Source organism: Microcaecilia unicolor, chromosome 3 (assembly GCF_901765095.1).
Source record: "Microcaecilia unicolor chromosome 3, aMicUni1.1, whole genome shotgun sequence".
Classification (NCBI taxonomy): domain Eukaryota; kingdom Metazoa; phylum Chordata; class Amphibia; order Gymnophiona; family Siphonopidae; genus Microcaecilia; species Microcaecilia unicolor.
In genome coordinates, this window is record NC_044033.1 from 345559399 (window position 1) to 345583138 (window position 23740).

The window sequence follows — 23740 nt, forward strand, 5'->3', positions numbered from 1 at the left end:
AACAGTGGTGTGTTTTCCTCTGTTCCTTTTGCAGACTTTAGTGTCTCTGTGTCAGGGATTTCATTGGGAGTGCTCACCAGGATGTGTGTGTATGTATCTGTGAGGAGCATGTGCTTCTGGGATCTTTGTATGTATGAGTGTGTTTGCGTAGTGATGGTGGGGGAGGAGCGGCTATATGGATGGGTGTATGCACACAAGCGTTGTACATAAGTTTGTGTCTATGGAGGCTATGTGTGTAGGGGGGGGGGGGGTTCCTGTGTTTATTTGAGTGCAGGGGTATGTGTATGTGTGCATAAATGTGCTGGGAACATGTAGGGGGCATATGCTTCCTCTTCCCATTTTATGATCTTTCCCTCTTTCTTTCTATCTAAACCTGCGATATCACAGTCACTGTTGGCAACCTCTCTTTTCAGGTGGCAGGGCCTGAGCTTCTCGCCACTAATTCCTGAATATTTTTATTTACTTCCCCCCCCCCACCCCCGAATGGTGCAGCATTATCTCTGATGTGTGTTTAGTTTTATTTTGTATTGGAAACCATTTCAGAACCTTCAGGTTATAAGAATGAAAATACTTTGTAAATATAATCTTTACTGGTGAAAAAAAAATATTATTCTCAGAATTTGTAGGAAAATCTTCTAAATGTCTTTTTGCAGATGAGAGATGCCACAGTGGCATCTGGTATATTGTATCTTAACTTTTGATTCAGCAGAAAAAGAACATCCGTAAGTTGGACTCATCTTGCAGTGTGGATTTTCACTTTGCTATCTAATGGGTTGGATGGCTCAGATCTCAGCATGTCATAGCCTTGCACCTCTAGGCTGCCACTTCAGTTCCCAGCTCATGTGGCCTATGTAAAATGAGATGGCCTTCCTAGCAGAAGCCTTCATATCAGCAGTGAGCAGATAAGCTAGTCTCATCTACAGTCCTTCCTCACTCATTGACCTTATTTCTTGTTTTTCTTACATAGACTGTTTGTGGAACAAAGGTCTGTAGCTTTACCCTCTTAGATAAAGTACTCGCTATCCGCATCCTATGACACTTTAAATCACCTTGTCTTGGCTATGTCATAAGCACCACACAGCAAGGGCTGGCTCTCTTACATGTTGCTGTACAGCACTGTATATAACATGTTGTAGAATTATAGAAATTATCTTTAATAGTAGTATTGTGAGTTTGTCTTTTGTATCTCAGTGAGCTGATTCTAGGTTTGCTTCTATGTTCACAGGCATTAATGGATGAGGTTGTAATGTTGCAAGGAGAGATCAGTGAGCTTCAGGCCTCATTTGCTGAGGAGCTGTTGTCAGATTCCCTGGACTCTGATACGGCTGATCAGCTGGCTTTGCAGTCTACACTCACTGTCCTAGCAGAGAGAATGGCCACCATCCGCATGAAAGCTTCTGGAAAACGCCAGCTCTTAGAGGTAAGGACAGTGGCAAGGAGTTCACTGCCATGCTTGCTTTCTTTATCCAAGCTGATTAATGTTTTTCAAGAGGCACTTCAGCCTATTCATCTCTTAAACTCAGCTGGGGGACATTATACTCAGGCATGCAGAATTCAGAATGAAAAGGAAGAAAGTCAAATTTTGTGATAGCTTTGAATTATAGCTGGTATATTAATTTTTCTGTTGAAAATGTATACGGACTCCAAGTTTGCAAGTAACAGTATAAGTTTAGATGTAAAGTCACCTGCAAGAAGAAACCAGAGTAAAAGAAATTTTTTTTTACAAGTGGAGCAATACTCTATGGGCCCTGTTTACTAAGCCACGCTGTAGGCCTGCTAACTTTTTAGTGCCTGCTAAAAAGTTAGCACACCTACAGCGCAGCTTAATAAACGGCCCTATCTGAAAGGCATAGCACAATCCAAAGAGCTTACCATAGGGAGAAAAAACACTTTGGATGTCAACATTTTGTGCAAATGCTTTTTTTTTCACCCATATTATAATTGAGTTCGTGGAAAAAAGTCTCTCATAGATGCTTACAGTTTTGATAAAAGTTTCTTATGTCCAATATTTAAGCTTTGCCCTTTAATATTATTATATATATGTTATAGTAGCACACATTATTCCATATATAAATTTAGATCTACAGGCATAGTTGGTTTTACATGACAATCACGCATCATCAAAGGTTTTAACATATATATTGATGTCTCCTTATGATCTGTTGACTACAAACCTTTCATTCTTTAGTGCAGTCTTCCCTAGCCAGAGCACTGTCAGACTGGTATGCCATAGAAAAGGCCCCCATTGCCTGTGCTCAGGTCCAGACCAGCTCTGTGCATGTGCATACAAACACAGATCATGAATCTTGCATACAAGAAAATACAATACTGCAGCAAATTAATTAGATGTTAAAAAGCAGCCCTTGGAAATCAAACTTTTGACATCTGCAGAAAGCTGCTGTTTACTAATCTTTTAAAACAAATTACATTCTAAAATAACTTAGGGGTCCTTTTACCAAGCTGTGGGAAAAGGGTCTTGCGATAGCGGTGGGGGCTGTTTTTCTCCATGCGCCAGGGCTATTTTCTCCGCAGCTGGTAAAAGCCAAATAACAAAATGGCCACGCAGTGAGATAACTCTTACCGTGTGGCCATGCGGCGGGGAGCCCTTACCGCCACTCATTGAGATGGTGATAAGGGCTCCTGCGCTAACCCAGTGGTAAGTGGGGAAATGATGCGCACGCTCAGGGCAGGACTACCGCCGGGTGATAGTCCTGGAAGAGTGAAAAGGGCCCCTTAATGTAGAACTACTTTTGTTAAAACAATTATTTGCGTAACATTTTTGAAATCATGATATTTGCATTATACTTGCTGAGGTATACTTGGCTTGTAGAGCACAAATTTGAACTTGGCTTATGAAAAGTTACCCAAAATACAATCTTTCTACATGTAGCCCATCAAAATTAGAGGGAACATTAGTCCTGACCAGTGGCGTAGCTACGTGGGGCCTGAGGGGGCCTGGGCCCCCGTAGATTTCAGTGGGGACCCCCCTCCCGGGGAACCCGCCGCCGCCTACCTTCCGTTTTGCTGTCGGGGGACCCCACTCCCCGCCAGCCGACGTCCTCTCCCGTAGAACGCAGCGGCACTGGCAGAGAAAAGTCTTCTTCCTTGCATGCTGACGTCCTGCACGTTGTATGTGCAGGACGTCAGACTCAGAGAACAGAACTGTTCTCTGAGTCTGACGTCGTCAGCATGCAAGGAAGAAGACTTTTCTGTGCCAGACAGTGCCGCTGTGTTTTACGGGAGAGGACGTTGGCTGGCGGGGAGTGGGGTCCCCCGCCAGCAAAATGGAAGGTAGGTGGGGGCGGGTTCGCGGCGGGAGGGGGGTCGGCAGAGACAGGGGGGCGACAATGGCGGCGGCAGGGGGGGTGCTAAAATGTGCCCCCTCCCCTCAAGCTGTGGACCCCCCTCCCACGCAAGTCTGGCTACGCCCCTGGTCCAGACAAGCACCTCACAGCAACAAGAGATACCAGTAGTGGTTTTTACATGTGTAGGTGCTCTTTTCTGAGCACATGTTGTCATGTATGTGTTTCCCATCTAGCTACAGCATGAGCTGCAGAGTGTGGGAATTAATGGACAGTTTTTAGGATATGAATAGCCAGGCCCTGCTGTGTACAGGATCCACACTTTACACAACCCCTCCTTGCCCCTTGTGTTATCTCCTTTTGAATTATTCTATGCTTCCCTTATCCCCAGGCTCGCTGAGATGGGAAAGACTATGCACTCACTGTATATGATTCTTTCTGAATGCTGTTAATAACAATACATAAGTACTGGGACAGACTGAAGGTCTATCAAGTCCAGCAACCTTTTTCCATCAGTGGCCAATCCAGGTCACAAATACCTGGCAAGATCCCAAAACAGAACAATACATTTTATGCCGCTTATCCTAGAAATAAGCAGTGGATTTTCCCTAAGTCCATTTTAATAATGGTCTATGGCCTTTTCCTTTAGGAAGGCCTCCAAACCTTTTTTTAAACCCCGCTAAGCTAACTGCTTTGTACTACATTCTCTGGCAACGAATTCCAGAGTGTAATTACACATTGAGTGAATAAATATTTTCTCTGATTCGTTTTAAATTTATTACATTGTAGCTTCATTGCGTGTCCCCTAGCCCTAGTATTTTTGGAAAGAGTAAACAAGTGGAGGAGTTCTGGCGACAGCCAAGATAATTCACCAGACCACCTTCCTGCACCAAATTTCTGCTTTCTCCTGTATTTAGTGGAGCTGGAGTCTGTTCATGGCAAGTGGTTTGGTATTGATGGCCAAATACTGATGTAAAGCATACTAAAAAGATTGTTAATGGTAGAAACTAGTATAAACTATTTTGATAATCTCTGTTGTTATAATGATGGGGTCATATCCTTCAGAAAAAGTCAAAGTAGCTTTAACTAGCAAATGAGTGTGTACAGAATTTGAGAACGGTGTCTGTATTTTTGTAGGAGGGTGCACTGTTTTAGTTTTAGATAGAAGGGAAATACCTCCCCCCCCCCCCCCCATTGGTACAGTAAAGATGGTTTACCTTGCTGCAAGTATGTTATTTCCAGATGTACTCTGATAGTAATGAACTCTCAAGTATTATGCACATGCACTGGCTTCTGCATCTCAGGTTTTGTGGGGTTTTGGATGTTTTGAAACAATGTTTTCATCGTTCTCAAAGCCTGATACAAAAATAATGTAACTAGATCGAGCTGAACACTTCATTCTGTTTACTAGCACTGTGACCGCATGCATAGATTTTTAAAAAAAACTGAGTTGAAGTGACTTTTTCAAGAATGACTTGGTAACATAAATAAGTCCTGACTTATGCTGGCATCAGCAATCTCTAAAAAGCCGTGGTAGAGAATAATTTTCTACCATGGGAGAGGGGGGCGTTCCCGGTGGTGATCAGCAGTTGGCGTTTGCTGCATGGTTACTGTGTGGGTAGCGCATGAGCCGTTACCGCAAAGTCAATGGGTGGCGGTAGGGGCTCAGGCTGTAACATAGTAGATGACGGCAGAAAAAGACCTGCATGGTCCATCCAATCTGCCCAATTCTTACCTTGAATTTGTACCTGTCCTTTTCAGGGCACAGACCGTATAAGTCTGCCCAGCAGTATTTCCCGCCTCCCAACCACCAGTCCCGCCTCCCATCATCGGCTCTGGTACAGACCGTATAAGTCTGCCCTCCCCTATCCTAGCCTCCCAACCACCAACCCCTCTTCCCCCCCACCTGCGCCGCCACCCAATTTCAGCTAAGCTTCTGAGGATCCATTCCTTATGCACAGGATTCCTTTATGCATATCCCACGCATGTTTGAACTCCGTTACCGTTTTCATCTCCACCACCTCCTGCGGGAGGGCATTCCAAGCGTCCACCACCCTCTCCGTGAAAAAATACTTCCTGACATCTTTCCTGAGTCTGCTCCCCTTCAATCTCATTTCATGTCCTCTCGTTCTACCGCCTTCCCATCTCCGGAAAAGATTTGTTTGCGGATTAATACCTTTCAAATATTTGAACGTCTGTATCATATCACCCCTGTTCCTCCTTTCCTCCAGGGTATACATGTTCAGGTCAGCAAGTCTCTCTTCATATGTCTTGGAACGCAAATCCCATACCATCCTTGTAGCTTTTCTTTGCACCGCTTCCATTTTTTTGACATCCTTCGCAAGGTACGGCCTCCAAAACTGAACACAGTACTCCAGGTGGGGCCTCACCAACGTCTTATACAGGGGCATTAAAACCTCCCTTCTTCTGCTGGTCACACCTCTCCCTATACAGCCTAGCAATCTTCTAGCTACGGCCACCGCCTTGTCACACTGTTTCATCACCTTCAGGTCCTCAGATACTATCACCCCAAGATCCCTCTCCCCGTCCGTGCCTATCAGACTCTCCCCGCCTAACACATATGTCTCCGTTGGATTTCTACTCCCTAAGTGCATCACTTTGCATTTCTTCGCATTGAATTTTAATTAGGTGCTCTCTAGTTTTAATTTCAGTGGACACCCATTTCCTGGCCCATTAAAAAAAAAAAAAAAAAAACCTTTTTCCCAGCCACGATAAAGAATGGCCCAAAACACGCGCCCACACTACTGCAGGCCACTTATTGCTGTGGCTTAGTAAAAGGACCCCTCAAAGAGTAGTTAAGCTCTGGAACTCATTGCCAGAGGATGTGGTAACAGTGGTTAGTGTATCTGGTTAAAAAAAAAAAGTTTTGGACAAGTTCCTGGAGGAAAAAAATCCATAGTCTGTTATTGAGATAGACGGGGGAAACCACTGCTTGCCCTGAGATTGGTAGCATGGAATAGTTCTACTAATTGGGTTTCTGCCAGGTAGTTGTGGCCTGGATTGGCCATTGCTGGAAGCAGGATAACGGGGTAAATGGACCATTGTTCTGACCCAGTATGGCTATTCTTATGTTCTTATGTGATATTTTTGTGCAATTAGGAGAAGCTTGGGGAGCAGTTGGAAGAGCAGCGGCAGGAAGAGGCTCTGCAGAGGTATCACATCGAGGCTGATGAGCTGAACCGCTGGCTCCTGAGCACTAGGGCCGCACTAGACAGTGTGTTACGTGCCTTTGAGGAACCTCTGGACATGGAAGCTCAGCTGATGGACTGCCAGGTAAATCTTCTACCTTTGACAGTGTGTGTAGGCACTAAGTGAGCCCCAGGAGCCAAAAGTTATATTCATTGTATTTATTTATGACTTGAATTTATCATCAGTTTAGCTGTAGTGATCCTGGGCAATGTATAAATATAATTTAAAATCAAGAATAATATTAGAAATAAAAATACATACAGCACAATAAAAATAAATCAAAATGGAATAGGACATATACAGATGTTAATAGACTAACACAATTAAAATAGATTTGAGAATACAAAACATATAAATGTCTTCATATAAAATGATAATGTATTCATAAATGGATCAAATCCCTTGGGACATATGAGAACCTCTAGCAAAGGCTGCCGTAAGGAAATAGGGCTTAGCCCTTAATACAGAATGCCTAGCACCCACCTGGGGCTAACCCTGCGGCCACTTGGAGAGTCTAACCCAGTCAGTTCAGGACAACAGAGCCATTAAACTAACAAGGTTTATTGTCACAGAATTAGAAGAGTGAGCCATATAAAACAGATGGAAAAGTAACAGGCAATAACAGGTAACTGAATAAGGATCAATTTTAAAACTGTCTAAAAACTTTGTAACTACCTGGGTAGCGCCTAGGAAGCTTCAGGAAATTAACTTCTCAGAAGCCTTGGACAGGCTTGAACAGGGTCTCAGGACAGAAATGTTTACCTCTGTGCTGCCATACTGAGACTAAAGATTACCTTACAGCCCAGCTGGGTAAAAGCAGTCACTTCTGTAAACAGCTTTACAAAAATGAGTCGCCATCTGCTGGCCAAACAAGGGAAACGCTCTGAGGAACAAATATGTCATTCATTCACATAAGAAGTCACAGACTGAAGTCCCCTGTTTCATCACAGCCATCTTTCCTCCAGTCTGAATAATCCTCCATAGCCTTATATCTCCCTTGGCAATTTATTCCACAGTGTAGATCTTAAAACATGAGAGAGCCTTGATTCTTGTCACTTAGAGCAGTGTTTCCCAAGTCTGGCCCAACTCTGGTCTAAGTCTGGTTTTCAGGATATCCACAATTAATATGCATGAAAGAGATTTGCATATAATGGAGGCAGTGTATTCAAATCAAGTTCATGCATCTTCATTGTGGATATCCTGAAAACCTGACTGCCAAGGGGTACTCCAGGACTGGACTTGGGGGAAACACCGACTTACAGGTCCTTTTACTAAGCTGCAATAAACACTAATGCATAATTACTGCAGCTTAAAATGCCTTACTGCGGTAATTTTGCTATGTGAGTGCGCTATCCACTAACTTTTTATTTTTTAGCGCAGTCTTAGCATATGAGCTCTTACTGTCACCAAAATAGGTGTTGGTGGGTGCTCATTTGCTAGTGGCCATTATTGTAAAAATGGAACAATCGGCCATTTACCGGCAGCACTAAAAAGTGGCCTTAGCGAGCTGAAAGACCCGCATTGGGGCTAGCGCAGGCTACTGTTTACCGCTGCTTACTGAAAGGGCCCCTTAGAGGGGATAAACAGTTCTAGTGTGTTAATCCTCAAAGTATAGGAACATTTTTTTTTTCTGAACAATGTGTTTGTTTTTAAAATGTATAATCCGCTTATATCTAAGCGGTCACAATAGAAACATACATAAAATCCCAGTCACAGGAAGTGTGCAATAAAATTCTTAAACTACTGGGAATATATACATCATCGTTCATTTAAATACTGGGAAAAGCTTGCAAGAAAAAGTAGATCTTCAAAATTTTCTCACATTGCAGCCCTGCTGCATTATTGTGCAGATGTCTCAAGTTTGGTTGCCATTCCCAGCTTCTTGTCATCAGCCAAACCAGGATTCCTAAGGATGCTGTGTGGTAATAATGATATAGTGAACACACCCAAACCTAGGATTGAACTGAGAACCCCTGAATCTAGAGGCAAGGATGTAAAACCTAAGCCACTTAGAAATGATCAGAACAAACCTGAATTTCACCTCTCTTGAAAGGTGCACTGTGACTTGCAAATCCAAATATATTACTACTACTACTATTTAGCATTTCTATAGCACTACAAGGCATACGCAGCGCTGCACAAACGTAGAAGAAAGACAGTCCCTGCTCAAAGAGCTTACAATCTCCATCTTCTCTGTATCCTCAGAGGATAGGGTGTTCCACTTCATACAGGGTGTGGAAGAGTACAGCCACATAGGGGATAATTTATAAATTAATATAAGCAAAACTGGGGTAACTACTCACTACAATGTACAGTAGAATGCCAGTTAGCCAGACTATCCTCTGTAGAAGGTGGTCTGGATAATCATGAATCTGGATAATTAGACATCAAAGCTGAAAGAGCAAGGCTGTTTCCTCTGCCGCGTTACCACAAGCTGAAAGAGCAAGGCTGTTTTCTCTGCTGCTTCCAGGCTGAACGGTCTTTTTTTCTGCTGCATATGAGTCAGGAAAGGGTCAGAAAAGGAAAGGGCAGGGCTTTTCTCTGCTGTGTCTCCACTCGTGTTCACATCATTTTCTGCAGCAGACTGCGCAGACCGTGAGGATTGACTGGGAATGTACATTATTATCGGGAGGATATTTGGTCCAGATAATTAGATATCCGGATAATTAGCATTCTACTGTATATGTAGATAATTGTGGTGGACGAAAAGACCTTAGTGATCCATGGCCAAAGCAACTCACATGTCCCTCATTATAATCAGAACTAACATACTGCTGCACTAATGCACCAACATCGATCAGAAAAACCTCCACCACATAAAATATGTATGAAAAGAATGCTCAATATTAAATGATGCAAAAATTCAATATTAGAAAAAGCGGTGTATAAAATAGCACTTAATCTCTAACAATAATCCCAATGGGAACCTGTTTCACCAACAGCTTTGGAGGAGACCAAACAAATGGTTCTTACATCAATGGTGTTTAAGAAAAGTATTTTATTGAAGTCTTCACAAATGACCCAACACGAATCAGGACTTTTGTGAAGACTTCAGTAAAATATTTTTCTTAAACACCATTGTTGTAAGAACCCTTTGGGCCCTGTTTACTAAGCCGCATTATAGGCGCATTAGCGTTTTTAATGTGCATTAACTATGTATGCGCGCTAACTGTTTACGTGCCTACAATATCCTTATAGGTGCATACACAGTTAGCGTGTGCGCTAATTGTAGGTGCGTTAAAAATACTAATGTGCCTTAGTAAACAGGGCCCTTTGTTTGGTCTCCTCCACTGTTGTGTGTTTCTCTGTACTTTATCCATGCAGGATTGTTCTAACTGTGCCAGTGCTCTACACTAGCCAACCCTTCACCTCAACGCACTGGATTTCTCTTGCCTCTGGGTCTTCCACCCTCAAGTTATTCCCCGATGATTTCTAGGACACTGGGGCCACACTCCCAGGGGTCCCACAGTTCCTAGAAAGCACTCACAGACCCAAAACACAAACCACCAGGATTCTTAGTCCAAGACATAAGAGCTAATAAACTAATGAGTTTAATATCTCAGAAATAGAACAGTGAACAATATAAAACAGGTGGAAAAACAACATGCAATAACAGGTAACTGAATAAGTATCAATATTAAAACTATCTAAACACTTTGTCACTACCTAGGTAGCACCTGGGGAGTTTCAGGAAAATGATGCTCGCAGTTCTTGAACAGGGCCTCAGGGCAGAAATGTTTACCCAGTCTGCACGCCCTGTCTGAGACTGGGGAAAATCCAGTATCTCCTGTCTGGATTTGAACTCCAGGACCAATCGGCAACCAGAGCATCAACTTTAAAAGTATCTGGCCAATCCGCAAACGAACCTTTTCCGGAGATGCGAAGGAGGTAGAACGAGAGGACATGAAATGAGATTGAAGGGGGACAGACTCAAGAAAAATGTCAGGAAGTATTTTTTCACGGAAAGAGTAGTGGATGCTTGAAATGCCCTCCCGCGGGAGGTGGTGGAAATGAAAACGGTAACAGAATTCAAGCACACGTGGGATAAACATAAGGGAATCCTGTTCAGAAGGAATAGATCCTAAGGAGCTTAGCCGAGATTGGGTGGCACAGCCGGTGGCGGGAGGCGGGGATAGTGCTGGGCAGACTTATACAGTCAGTGCCAGAGCCGGTGGTGGGAGGCGGGGTTGGTGGTTGGGAGGTGGGGATAGTGCTGGGCAGACTTACGGTCTGTGCCCTGAAAAGGACAGGTACAAATCAAGGTAAGGTATACACAAAAAGTAGCACATATGAGTTTATCTTGTTGGGCAGACTGGATGGACCATGCAGGTCTTTTTCTGCCGTCATCTACTATGTTACTATGTTACAGGGCTAAAACTGCAAAAGAAAACAGCTTTCTCTGCAACAGCTTTAAAACACAGAAAAAAAACACCACCTTCTGGCCAAACAAGAGAAATACACTGCATTAGTGGTAAAACAGCATATCTTTACAGCAGCACATGTTGTTAGCTATGCCTTAAGCCCTTGTCTCTGGAGTTATTACTCTTATATATTTTTTATTTATTAAATAAAAAAGGAATATCAGTTTCTCTTTGAGAAGTACAGGACTGTTCGTTCATTAATGGGCGTGTTGGAAAGAAATGAAAGGGAAAATGTTGGGAGTTTGGGTGGTGAGACAAGCCTTGGCATTGTGGGTTTCCTAACCAGGAGACATGAGGATGCTGGGAAATATTTGAATGTGCCTCCTTGAACATAAGAATAGCCATACTGGGTAAGACCGATGGTCCATCTGGCCCAGTATCCTGCTTTCAACAGTGGCCAATCCAGGTTACAAGTACCTGGCAGAATCCCAAGTAGTAGCAAGATTCCATGCTACCAATCCCAGGGACAGCAATGACTTCCCCATTTCTGTCTCAATAGCAGACTTTGGACTTTTCCACCAGGAACTTGCGCAGACCTTTTATAAACCCACATATGTCATATCCTCTGGCAGTGAGTTTCAGAGCTTTAACTATTTGTTGAGTGAAAAAAACATTCCTTCTATTCCTTACTGTTGCTGCCACAGCACATGCTGCAGGAGATTGAGCAGAAAGTTGCAGTGCTGTCGGAGCTGGCGGTGCGCAATGAGAACCTGCTCCTGGAGGGGAAGGCTCGCACTAGGGAAGAGGCCGAGCAGCTGGCAGTAAAGCTCAGGACTTTAAAAGGAAGCCTTCTGGAGTTGCAGAGAGTTCTTCAGGACAAACAGATAAGCATTCAGGTAAGCAGCTGGCTTCCAGGAGGTGGTTAGTTTTTACAGGTGGTTTATCTGTGAAGCACTATGAAACATGTTTGGAGTTTTGTGATTTGTGTTTTATTTTTATGTAGAAATGAAAGTCAGTTTTTTTTAGAAGGGAAAAGCTGATACCTTTTTTTAGTGGACTAAATACATTTCTTAACTCCCGTTCTTAATCAAGCTATGTATTAAATTGGTGGGATTAAAAGATATCCCATTAACTTCTTTATGTTTATTGACCTATAATTCCAAATGTTCAAGTGGACTAAAGGGCAACCACACTATTTATTCCCACTTTTGCAAACTGAGATAGTTGTGTGTGCACTGTAGAAGTGCTGTGATTGACACCAATATGGCACAGTACCGCACTTAGGGAGTCTTTTACTAAGGTGCACTCACGTTTTTAGCATGCGCTAACATTGTGGGCACGCTAAATGTTAGAGACACCCATAGGAATGCATTGGCGTCTCTAACATTTAGCGCGCCCACAATTTTAACACGAGCCAAAAACATGAGTGCGCCTTAGTAAAAGACCCTGTCTGTCCTCAGACTAGGGTAGGATTTGTTTTCTTGAACCAAATGACAGAAGCTCATGTCCTTCATTGTGTATATATATATATATATATTTTTTTTTGTTTGTTTGTTACATTTGTACCCCGCGCTTTCCCATCATGGCAGGCTCAATGCGGCTTATATAATTACTGTATTTGATTTACTTACAGGGATACACAGAACTGAAAATAGAAAAAGAATTACAGCCAGTGCATAGTTTGTAAAGGCAAGCTATTGTCTTTAAGCAATGCTGTAATTAGTGCAAACAGTTGTTGACTGATTTAATATTGTATGCATCTGAACATGAGTGGTAGTCTAAGATTGCTAACGTTACCTGTGAATGTTTCTTTAACAGTTATCTTGTTTGTTTCTTAGGCTAAACTAGCATGGGGAGAACTGAAAGCAGAGGAAAAAGCAGAGCATGTAATTTTTTTTTTTTTTATTCCAAGTTTGATTGCTTTTGCAGTACCTGTGTGTGTTCTCTGCTGCTTCTCTTGGAGAGTGCTGTGCAAATTAACTCTGCCCTTCTTTACAAAGATAATTTCTTTAGAAAAATATGAATCAAAGCCCTGTCAAACGCGCACTAATTAATGATTTTTACTCTGATCTCTTTCTGTTTTCATTGCATGTAGTTGGGACTTGAAGTTTTCTGCAGTCGTACCAATGCAACATTTTCCTCCGTCTTAACATTTTAATGTAAAACAAAATTAATTTACAGGAACAATCAAGCCAAATGAATGGAAATGGCTCAAAATCAAAAGATCTCATTTTCAGAAACAATCCACTGTTTTTAGATGGACTATCAAGCAGGTTTAGCATTGGTAGAAACACATTGACCAAATCAATCATGATTATCCAAATCAGGTGCAAAATTCACTTAGGGGTCCTTTCACAAAGGTACGCTAGTGTTTTTAGCACATGCGTTAAATATGCATGCACTAAACTCTAGAGATACCCATATATTCCTGTGGGCATCTCCAGCATTTAGCACGCGCCTTTGTAAAAGACCCCCTCAGGTTTTATGCAAAACAGTTAGATATATGGGGCTAGATTCTATATATAGTGCCTGAAAATTCTGCATGGAAAAAAAAATACACCTAGGCGTGTTCTCTGAAGTATGCCTACTTTTTATAGATTAGGTTTAAATTTCTGCGCTGTATATAGAATTATGCCGAGCACCTCTCCACATGACCAAATTGGTTGCAGCCATTTACGTCACATTTTACTTGGCGTAAATCCCGACGCCTAAATTAGGAGCAGAGTGGGGGGGTTTTCCCCCTCTTTTATGAACAAAATTGTCTGTACAAAACTGCAGTCTATTACAACTATTGTCTGAATATCCAGGTCTGCAAATAGAGGAGAAACTACTTTGCTTTAAATCCTTTGTAGAGACTCATGGCTCTATTCTGACCAATGAAGTTGCAATGTTATGTTAAGTTGATGGTATGAAAAAGTGTTTGTTTGTTTTTTTTAATTATCATTGACTGTCAAAAAGTTTCATAGTTAAGCTAATACCTGTAGTTGATGTGACCTAACAAGAAAAGTTAAATAAGATTTAAGAAAAGGTAGATATGCATCGGGTTTTTTGTATCACTCAGTGGATGTCCTTATCTCTCGAGTTGGTCGGTTCTAGAGCCTTACACTTCGCTCTTCACTGTCTTGATCTCTGCCTCACTGGGATCCACATGTTACAGAATGCAGCTGATGGGGGGACATAGTAAAAATGTAAGGGGAAAACATTGAGTGTTCATAAGAATATTTATTTATGCAATACTTATATATTGTCTTCATGGCAAAGGGTTAAGGGTCATGGATTTTGAGCAAAAATCTATCCGATTTCATACCAGAGCCCTTAAAGGTGACAAGTTATTTATTTTACTTACAGGAATGCTTCCATTAGGGTGACGCAGAAGATGATTAGTTTCATTTTTATTTCTCTAAAGCAGGGAAGCTTTCAGGATAAAGATGACTCGGAATCTGGTCTATCAGGTGCACAAAGTCCAAGTGTCCAGGATTGGCTAGTGCAGGCGCGTGCAACCCGGACCTTGCAGCAGCAGAACAGCCTGCAGCGGCAGAAGGTTAGTATTTTGTGCGGCTTCTTTTTTTCTCTATTTTTCTAGTGGAAGAGGTGAGATGGCTTGTTTTACAAGTAAAATGCAGGGAAGAGTGGGAAGTGGACCAAGAACTTCAGAGACTGGGACAGTTAAATCAAAAACTGATAATATTTTATTGATGACTCGACACAGACCTGTGTTTTGGCCACAGGCCTGCCTCAGGAGTCTCGATGATATGTTCAACCAAGTCTGTCAATGTGTATTGAAAAAAACGAAACGGTCTTTTTCAGCGCTGACATTCTAATACATTATTAATGTAGCAGGTCCCGGTTGACATGATGGGATTGGTAGGGTAAGAAGAACAGCTGATAAGTGGAAGATAGAAAGGAATGGAGGTAATTGTTATTACACTGCTTAAACATTTGACATTAGAATGTCAGCGCTGAAAAAGACCGTTTCGTTTTTTTCAATACACATTGACCGACTTGGTTGAACATACCATCAAGACTCCAGAGGCAGGCCTGTGGCTGAAACACAGATCTGTGTCGAGTCATCAATAAAATATTATCAGTTTTGGATTTAACTGTCCCAGTCTCTGAAGTTTTTGGTCCACTTCCCACTCTTTCCTGCATTTCGTTTGATTCCGTGGGACTTCGTTGTCCATCCACCTAGGTGGATTTTTCTTCCTTGTTTTACAAATAGAAATCAGATTGTTCCAGTCCAGTCCCATAAGAATCTTCAGCTTAGACACTGGCATTCCTCTGAATATGTGGTATGATTAAGGCTTCTATTCTTAAGCATTTCAAATTTAATTTTGGTGTTCGTTTTCCAACTAATTAGGGTTTCCTTGAGAATTTAAAAAAAATCAATGTTTAATCGATGTTTCTGCAATGCTGGTGCTATTATTACTGGATACGTTTTCCAGTGTGTGATCAAATACGTACGTTTGTGCAGCTGAGGATTCAGCACAGAATAGACACAAAAGCAGAGTAGAGAATCCAAAGCAGGCCAGTGGAGGGGCAAAAATATTCTAGGGGAAATGTTTTTCTGATCAGTTTGCAATAAACACCTATTTTATTTTTTTGCATCATGTGTTTTATCGGTATTTACCAGTTAAAACCGAAAGTCAGAAGCCCTGTGTATAATGTAGACCTCCAAATATCTGAAGATCCTTTATGGAAGACTGTTAATGCCCTATAGGCAGTTTCTTGTAAACCAGTGGGATCTGAAGGATTTTTTTTTTTTTTTGAGGGGGAAAGGGGGAGGGGTTTGGCTCAGCAATTTCATCCTTTTTTCTTTTGGACTTCAGGCTCCATCACAACCAACCTCTGAGCTGCATCTTCATTTGCAACTACCCAAGTTTCTTTCCCTTATCTTTATAGCTTTTTCCAATTTAGGCCTGCCAAGGATTATAAGCTGGGGCCCACTTCAGAACATGAGTAATGTGACCCTAAGTCTGAAATCTGTGTTCTGCCTTTTAGTGATTATTAAGACTCCACACTCTTTGCTTCTCTATAGCTTTGTCTGGCCAACCTGGGAAGAAGCTTAGCCTAGGAACTGAATGTACAGAACCTCTGTGCCAGCTCCACATACAAAGATTTTTAGGCATGTTTTGCATCAGACAATATACTGCCTGTTGTCAAACATCAGTCAGTCATGCAATGTTTTGCATATGTATATGGAATGAGGAAACAAAAGGCTGTGTCACAAGAAGTAGAAGGGTGGTGGGGAGGTCAGGCCCTGCCACCCAGACATTTTTAAGGTAAGCAGCCTTACACAATTGCTGGGTAGGAGAGAAGGAGCCAGCAGAGGTCCCCACCCCTCCACCGGTGACAGAGGGAGACTCCTGGTATTTTATCTTCTTGTGCAAACAGATGCTCCCACCCCTGCTCTCCACCAGCAAACATTACGCTCATCATTTTAAGTGATGCATGAAAAGCTCAGGGAGTTTAGGTTGGTTAGTTTAAGGTCTGAATCTGCAATTTTGAGAATTGTAAGTTGCCCCTGAATCAGCTATTTAAAATGCCAAAGCATTTTGGGCAATTTTAACATCTGAAAAGACTTAATTGCTCTGTTTTAATGCAGTTTTTAAAAATTATAGTCACCAATTAGTATGTTGCTGCTCAGTATCTATGTAGTGGCAAGTTGGAGCATGGGTGGAGTGTGGGCTGTTCTAAATGCGTTTCTATAAATATATGAATAGCAGCTGAATAGTGCCACTATCTACATATATTCAGTGCCACTGCTAAAAATATTTAAATGCTGTGAGCAAGGGTTTAAAGTAAATGCCAACTGTGATATTCAAACAGCCTGAGAGGAACTATAAAAGAGACAAGAGCAACAAAAATGAGACAGGGGATGGAATGGCTTCCTTACCAGGTTAAACAAATTAGGGTTTTGTGGCTTGGGGTAGAGATGGATGGGAGGGTTTGTGATAGAGGTCTGTAAAATGAGTAGGATGAAACAGGTAAATAGAGAACAGTTGTTTACATTTTCAAATAGCACTAAGGTGAGGAAACACTTCTAAAATTAGCAAATTTAAGCAAATCGTAGAAAAGTATTTTTTCTGGGTTTTTTTTTAGATTTAATTGAAACTTTAACCCCCCCCCCCCTGTTTACTTTGCTGTGCAGCTTAGTAAACAGGGGGGGGGAGGGGTAAATATGTTACATTTCAAAGAAACATAAAGAATTAAACAAATAGCCCACAGTACAGAGAAGTGTACATCAAAACTAAAAGAAAAAAATTAAGAAAACACCATAAATAAATAATAAATGGTTGCACAACTTTAAAGTGCACACACTATAGTGGTACTCCCTCCTTAAGCCACAGAAATATCACCACCTTTCTTACAATCCTGAATAAATATTTTCCAGACGTGAAGGATAACTAAAAATATACCTCTGACCCTGATACATCCTTCACAATACACAATCAGGATTCCGGCCATCCTTTAGCACTGCTCTACACCCTTATTGCAAATTTCAGAAAAGAGTTGAGCATGGGCTGAAAAATCATAATTTTACAATTTGATATGTCCAGTGCCTTGGACTTCATTGACCAGAGTATATTGTTATACTTATTAGACCACTTTGGTATTAGTGGAACTGTCTTAAGGTGGTTCCACGGTTTCCTAAAATCAAGATCTTACCAAGCGAAACAATCAGGTCATAACCCCTGTACCTGGGATTCTATATGTGGGGTTCCACAGGGCTCTCATCACCCATATTATTAAATATCATGATGGCACCACTGGGTTACTTACTGGAAGCTCACAGGTTTAATTTTTTCCTCTATGCTGATGATGTCACTATTTATATCCCCTTCAAAAGGGAATCACAAGAAATTATACATGAGATTAAAACCAGTTTAGATCTGATGGAATTTTGGGCATCCAGTTTCAAACTCAAATTAAATTGGGAAAAGACTAAATTCCTCATACCTACCAACCCCTATCAACTCATATCATTAAAAAAAAACTTCATTATTGACAACACATCAAATGCTTAGATCAATCAATGAAAATCCTGGGCATCACCATCGACCAGCATTTATCATTCGAAGTTCAGGTCTGAAAGGTGCTCTCAAGTGTCTTCCATACACTATGGAAGTTGAAAAGGTTGTGTCCTTTCTTCCAAAGCTCCACACTTCGTACTATCACACAATCTCTGGTACTATCCAACTATTGTAATGTCATATTAATGTACTAAATGCAAATGTATTAAAATCTCACTCCTTAAAAAAATTACAAACAGCAAAAAATACCACTGCCCACCTTGTATGCAGTGCTTTCTCTGAGACGACTTCCCCTCACTTATTAAAACTTCACTGGCTTCCCATAAATACAAGGATCACTTTAAAAATATTTGTGACTGTTTACCAAATCATATATGGTTTATGACCCTCCTACATGCAACAACTAATTGATTTACCTTCACATAATACAGTAAAAACATCTGGAGAATACCTCACGCTCTATTATCCAAACTGCAAAGGTCTTACAAACTAATCCTTGTTGCAGGCTTCACATATCAGAGTACCAAACTTTGCAATTCTCTACCCAAGCAATTAAGGTACTTAGAAGATGATCTGAGATTCTGTAAATTTCTAAAGGCTTTTCTATTAAGTACATATCTTATCAAAAGACAATAAACTAATGTTGCCGTCTCTCTTATATGTTTCAGCATAACCAATACTCTAGCCTAGCTTCATGACAAACACACAATTATTCCTAATACGTTAAATGTTATAATTATCTGATTGTATCATATTTTTGATGTTTTTCTTGAATGTAAGCCACATTGAACCTGAGCTTGTTTAGGATAGTGTGGGATACAAATGTCATACACAGGGCTTTTTTTAGGGGGTACTTGGGGGAACTGAGTACCGGCACCTTTTCCGTTGTCTGCTAAAATTGACCCATGGACCCCAAGGTTTAATGAAAGAGCTGAGGCTCTACACACCAATTCTGCCTTGTCATACATTCTGTGACCGGTTGTAGGGGGCTTGGCTATTGTGGGATGGGTCCCTCATTGATTACCCCATCCCTGAAGAGTGGCCTAGCATTTGAGTACCAGCACCTTTTTTACTAGGAAATACGCACTGGTCATACATAAATAGGTAATGAGGCACTTGGAAGGAATACTTTAGACCTTAGGGTCGGGAAAAGCCTGTACTGCTATTGTATAGTAAGTGATACATTAGGAAAAATCTGAATCTTCTGACCACAGAAAAGAGAAAATCCCTTTTGTTTTTAAAGTATTCTTTAAGAACATTTGTTTCCTTCACGTCCATACCAGAGCTGTCCAGGCCATTGGGAATAGTTGTATCTGTCGACCAACAGATGGAAAATATACAAAGCAGATAGTTGATGGATAAAAATGATTTTAATAATAAATTAAAATATGCATACAATAGCCCGACACGGGCCGTGTTTCGCCCTACTGGGCTGCTTCAGGGGCTACAAAACAAAATAATATATAATAAATAATCAAACATGAAATTAAAATTAGAATTAAAAAATTCAATCTAAATCCCACAGAATTAACATATATATAATATAACAGATAAATCAAAACATACATATATATATGGTAAAATATCATACATATAAAAGAACAGGTAAATCGAAACATACATATATATATATAGTAAAATATCACATTAAAAAGTCAAAAACAATATATCTTTGAATCAATGTTCCAAATAATATCATAATTCTGTTATGCGTGTAAATACAAACAAAACTGGATGAAATGCATAAGACACCCACCTCTTCAATGTTTCTCCACTACCAAAGGAGGAGTAAGATGATAAAAGCAACTGTAATATACTAAAAAATGAAAAACAAATAAGGGCAATAGTGATGGCCAGCATGAATAACTATTATATTAAAAATAGAATAATCATAAGCTCATGGATTATTTATTATATATTATTTTGTTTTGTAGCCCCTAAAGCAGCCCAGTAGGGCGAAACACGGCCCGTGTCGGGCTATTGTATACATATTTTAATTTATTATTAAAATCATTTTTATCCATCAACGATCTGCTTTGTATATTTTCCATCTTGGAGTTTGCAGATCGTCTGCCCCTTTGTTTCCTTGGACCAACAGATGGAGACAGAAAAAGAAAGTAGTTCCTTGTGTGCGTTGCCCTATAAAGGTATCATCAGCAATAGGAAGTTCAGTATTTTTCTGTCTCCCAAGTGGATCTTAATGGTGTATATGGAGCTGGGTGACACTCAGTGAAGCCGGGTCCCTGCCCCCCACCCTTCTCAGTTCTGCGGATATTGGAAGTCAAAGTATCTTTCTGTGATTAAAACCCTGTGTAGGACAAGCGTCTGTTTTTCAAGTAAGATTTGTTTGTCTGCATGGGATTAAGTAATTGAGGAGTAGCCTAGTGGTTAGTGCAGCGGACTTTGATCCTGGGGAACTAGGTTCAATTCCCACTGCAGTTCCTTGTGACATCTGGCAGGTCACGTAACTCTCCATTGCCCCAGGTACAAAACAAGTACTTGTATATAATATGTATACTGCTTTGATTGTAACCACAGAAAGGCGGTATATCAAGTCCCATTCCCTTTCCTTTCCCTTCCCTCCTTCTGCGGCAAATTCTCTTTTGTGTAGTTGCTCTTCATGGTTGGGAGAATGGCGGGAAGCTATTCTCCTGGGGGCATTTGCTTTTGGGCTCTTATTGATGGAATTCTTCTTTGCCCAGTAACAGCAGATATTTGATCTTCCCCAGAGACTGACACCTTCTTGGGGGGGGAGGGATCCATCCATATCAGTTTTCTGGCATTGGTGCTGGCTTATAGGCTCATTTTCGAAAGAGAAGGACACCCATCTTTCGACACAAATCAGAAGATGGGCATCCTCACAGGGTCGTCCAAATCGGTATAATCGAAAGCTGATTTTGGACGTCCCCAACTGCTTTCCGTCACAGGTACGGCCAAAGTTCAAGGGGGCGTATCGGAGGCATAGCGAAGGCGGGACTTGGGCGTGCTTAACACATGGACGTCCTAGACCCATAATGGAAAAAAAAAAGGACGTCCCTGACAAGCACTTAGACGGCTTTACCTGGTCCTGTTTTTCTTATGACCAAGGCACACAAAAAGGTGGCCTAAATGACCCAATGACCACCGGAGAGAACCAGGGATGACCTCCCCTTATTCCCCCAGTGGTCACTAACCCTCTCCCACCCTCAAAAAACATCTTTAAAAATATTTTTTGCCAGCCTCAGATGTCATACTCAGCTCCATCACAGCAGTATGCAAGTCCCTGGAGCAGTTTTAGTGGGTGCAGTGCACTTCAGGCAGGTGGACCCAGGCCCATCCCCCTCCCTACCTGTTACGTTTGTGGAGGAAACAGCAAGCCCTCAAAACCCCACTGTACCCACATCTAGGTGCCCCCCCTTCACCCATAAGTGCTATGGTAGTGGTGTACAGTTGTGGGTAGTGGGTTTTAGGGGGGGTTTGGGGGGCTCAGCACACAAGGTAAGGGAGCTATGTTCCTGAGAGCATTTTATGAGGTCCACTGCAGTGCCCCCTAGGGTGCCCGATTGGTGTCCTGGCATGTCAGAGGGACCAGTGCACTACAAATGCTGGCTCCTCCCACAACCAAAGGGCTTTCATTTGGTCGTTTCTAAGATGGGCGTCCTTGGTTTCCATTATCGCCGAAAAACAGAAACAACCAAGTCTAGGGACGACCATTTCTAAGGACGACGTAAATTTCAAGATTTGGGCGTCCACGACCGTATTATCGAAACGAAAGATGTTTCAATAGTACGGGTTTCCCCGGCCCTCCATTGGGACATTTTGCGAGGATGTCCTCAACAAAACTTGGATGGCCCTTTCCATTATGCCCCTCCACACATCTTTCGCCGCAGTGCCTTTCTTATTCTTCCCATGCTTTTTGAATCTGAATCATGGGGTTGGCTGTGTTCTTGCCGCTGCCATTGCTGCTGGTCTCTGCGTTTTATGGGTATGTCATAATGGCGGTTGCTGCCTTTTATTCCTTATGCTTTTTTTTTTCATTCAGGGCAGTAAGCGCGGTTGCAAGCCTTCAACACCCACAGTTGCCCAAGGGGGCTTGTAGCAGTGTCATTTCTCGACATCTGCTTGTTCTATGGCAGATAAAGGGTGCTGGCTTCTTGGCTGCTTTTTGGCCATGCAGCGCACATAGTACATGGTATCTATGGTTTTGCTTTGTGTATCTGGACAACTCGGAAGTGTTTTCATAAGCAGTTGGCAGTCTCTTATGAGTACATCTCTACTAGCACCTCATTGCATATGTTTAAAACAAAAAAGCAATAGAAAAAGAATTGCTATCCCTTCATTTGGTGCTACTATTTGAATCATGCAAACAACTATGTGGACATGTTGGTTCCAGCAGCTAGGGCTGAGATGTGGGTTTTCCTGCATCTGGCTCCTTTCTGTAGCATATTGACTTTGAAGGCACCTGGCTGTGGTGAGTGGGTCTTCAAGCTAGCTCTATGGGTAGCTTGACTATTTTGGGGTGCCATGTTGGGGTAGCTACTCCAAACTGCTACTGGCATCACTCAGTGGAGAGATCCACCTTGCGGCTACCTCTTCGGTAGTCTGGTAGGTTAGAACCCTTGTGACAGTCACCGGCTGGGAACGTGTTGGTGGTGCCTTTGCTTCTTCCTTACGCGGGATAGTTGCTCCAGTCTTTGGCATGGTTCTGCTCTATTACTACTACTACTACTATTTAGCATTTCTATAGCGCTACAAGGCGTACGCAGCGCTGCACAAACATAGAAGAAAGACAGTCCCTGCTCAAAGAGCTTACAATCTAATAGACAAAAAATAAATAAAGTAAGCAAATCAAATCAATTAATGTGAACGGGAAGGAAGAGAGGAGGGTAGGTGGAGGCGAGTGGTTACGAGTCAAAAGCAATGTTAAAGAGGTGGGCTTTCAGTCTAGATTTAAAGGTGGCCAAGGATGGGGCAAGATGTAGGGGCTCAGGAAGTTTATTCCAGGCGTAGGGTGCAGCGAGACAGAAGGCGCGAAGTCTGGAGTTGGCAGTAGTGGAGAAGGGAACAGATAAGAAGGATTTATCCATGGAGCGGAGTGCACGGGAAGGGGTGTAGGGAAGGACGAGTGTGGAGAGATACTGGGGAGCAGCAGAGTGAGTACATTTATAGGTTAGTAGAAGAAGTTTGAACAGGATGCGAAAACGGATAGGGAGCCAGTGAAGGGTCTTGAGGAGAGGGGTAGTATGAGTAAAGCGACCCTGGTGGAAGACGAGACGGGCAGCAGAGTTTTGAACCGACTGGAGAGGGGAGAGGTGACTAAGTGGGAGGCCAGCAAGAAGCAGATTGCAGTAGTCTAAACGAGGGGTGACAAGGGTGTGGATGAGGGTTTTGGTAGAGTGCTCGGAAAGAAAGGGGCGGATTTTACGGATGTTGTAAAGAAAGAAACGACAGGTCTTGGCAATCTGCTGGATATGAGCAGAGAAGGAGAGAGAAGAGTCAAAGATGACCCCAAGGTTTCAAGCTGAGGAGACAGGGAGAATGAGAGAGCCATCAACAGAAATAGAAAACGGGGGGAGCGGGGAGGTGGGTTTGGGGGGGAAATGAGAAGCTCGGTTTTGGTCATATTTAATTTCAGGTGGCGTTGAGACATCCAGACAGCAATGTCAGACAAGCACGCTGAAACTTTGGTTTGGATGCAAGGTGAGATATCAGGGGTAGAAAGGTAGATTTGGGAGTCATCAGCATAGAGATGGTAGGAAAAGCCATGGGATAAGATTAATGAACCAAGGGAAGAAGTGTAGATAGAAAAGAGGAGGGGACCAAGAACAGAACCCTGAGGTACGCCGACAGGCAGAGG

General features: G+C 42.1%; 1 protein-coding gene across 1 annotated transcript in view; it reads left to right on the top strand.

The window, feature by feature from the left end:
- Positions 1 to 23740, top strand: part of SYNE1 (spectrin repeat containing nuclear envelope protein 1) — a 982166-nt gene that overhangs the window by 687146 nt on the left and 271280 nt on the right. The window contains 4 exon segments of the mRNA XM_030198470.1: positions 1226 to 1420; positions 6423 to 6596; positions 11578 to 11769; positions 14283 to 14414. Coding sequence (XP_030054330.1) covers positions 1226 to 1420; positions 6423 to 6596; positions 11578 to 11769; positions 14283 to 14414 — 693 coding nt within the window.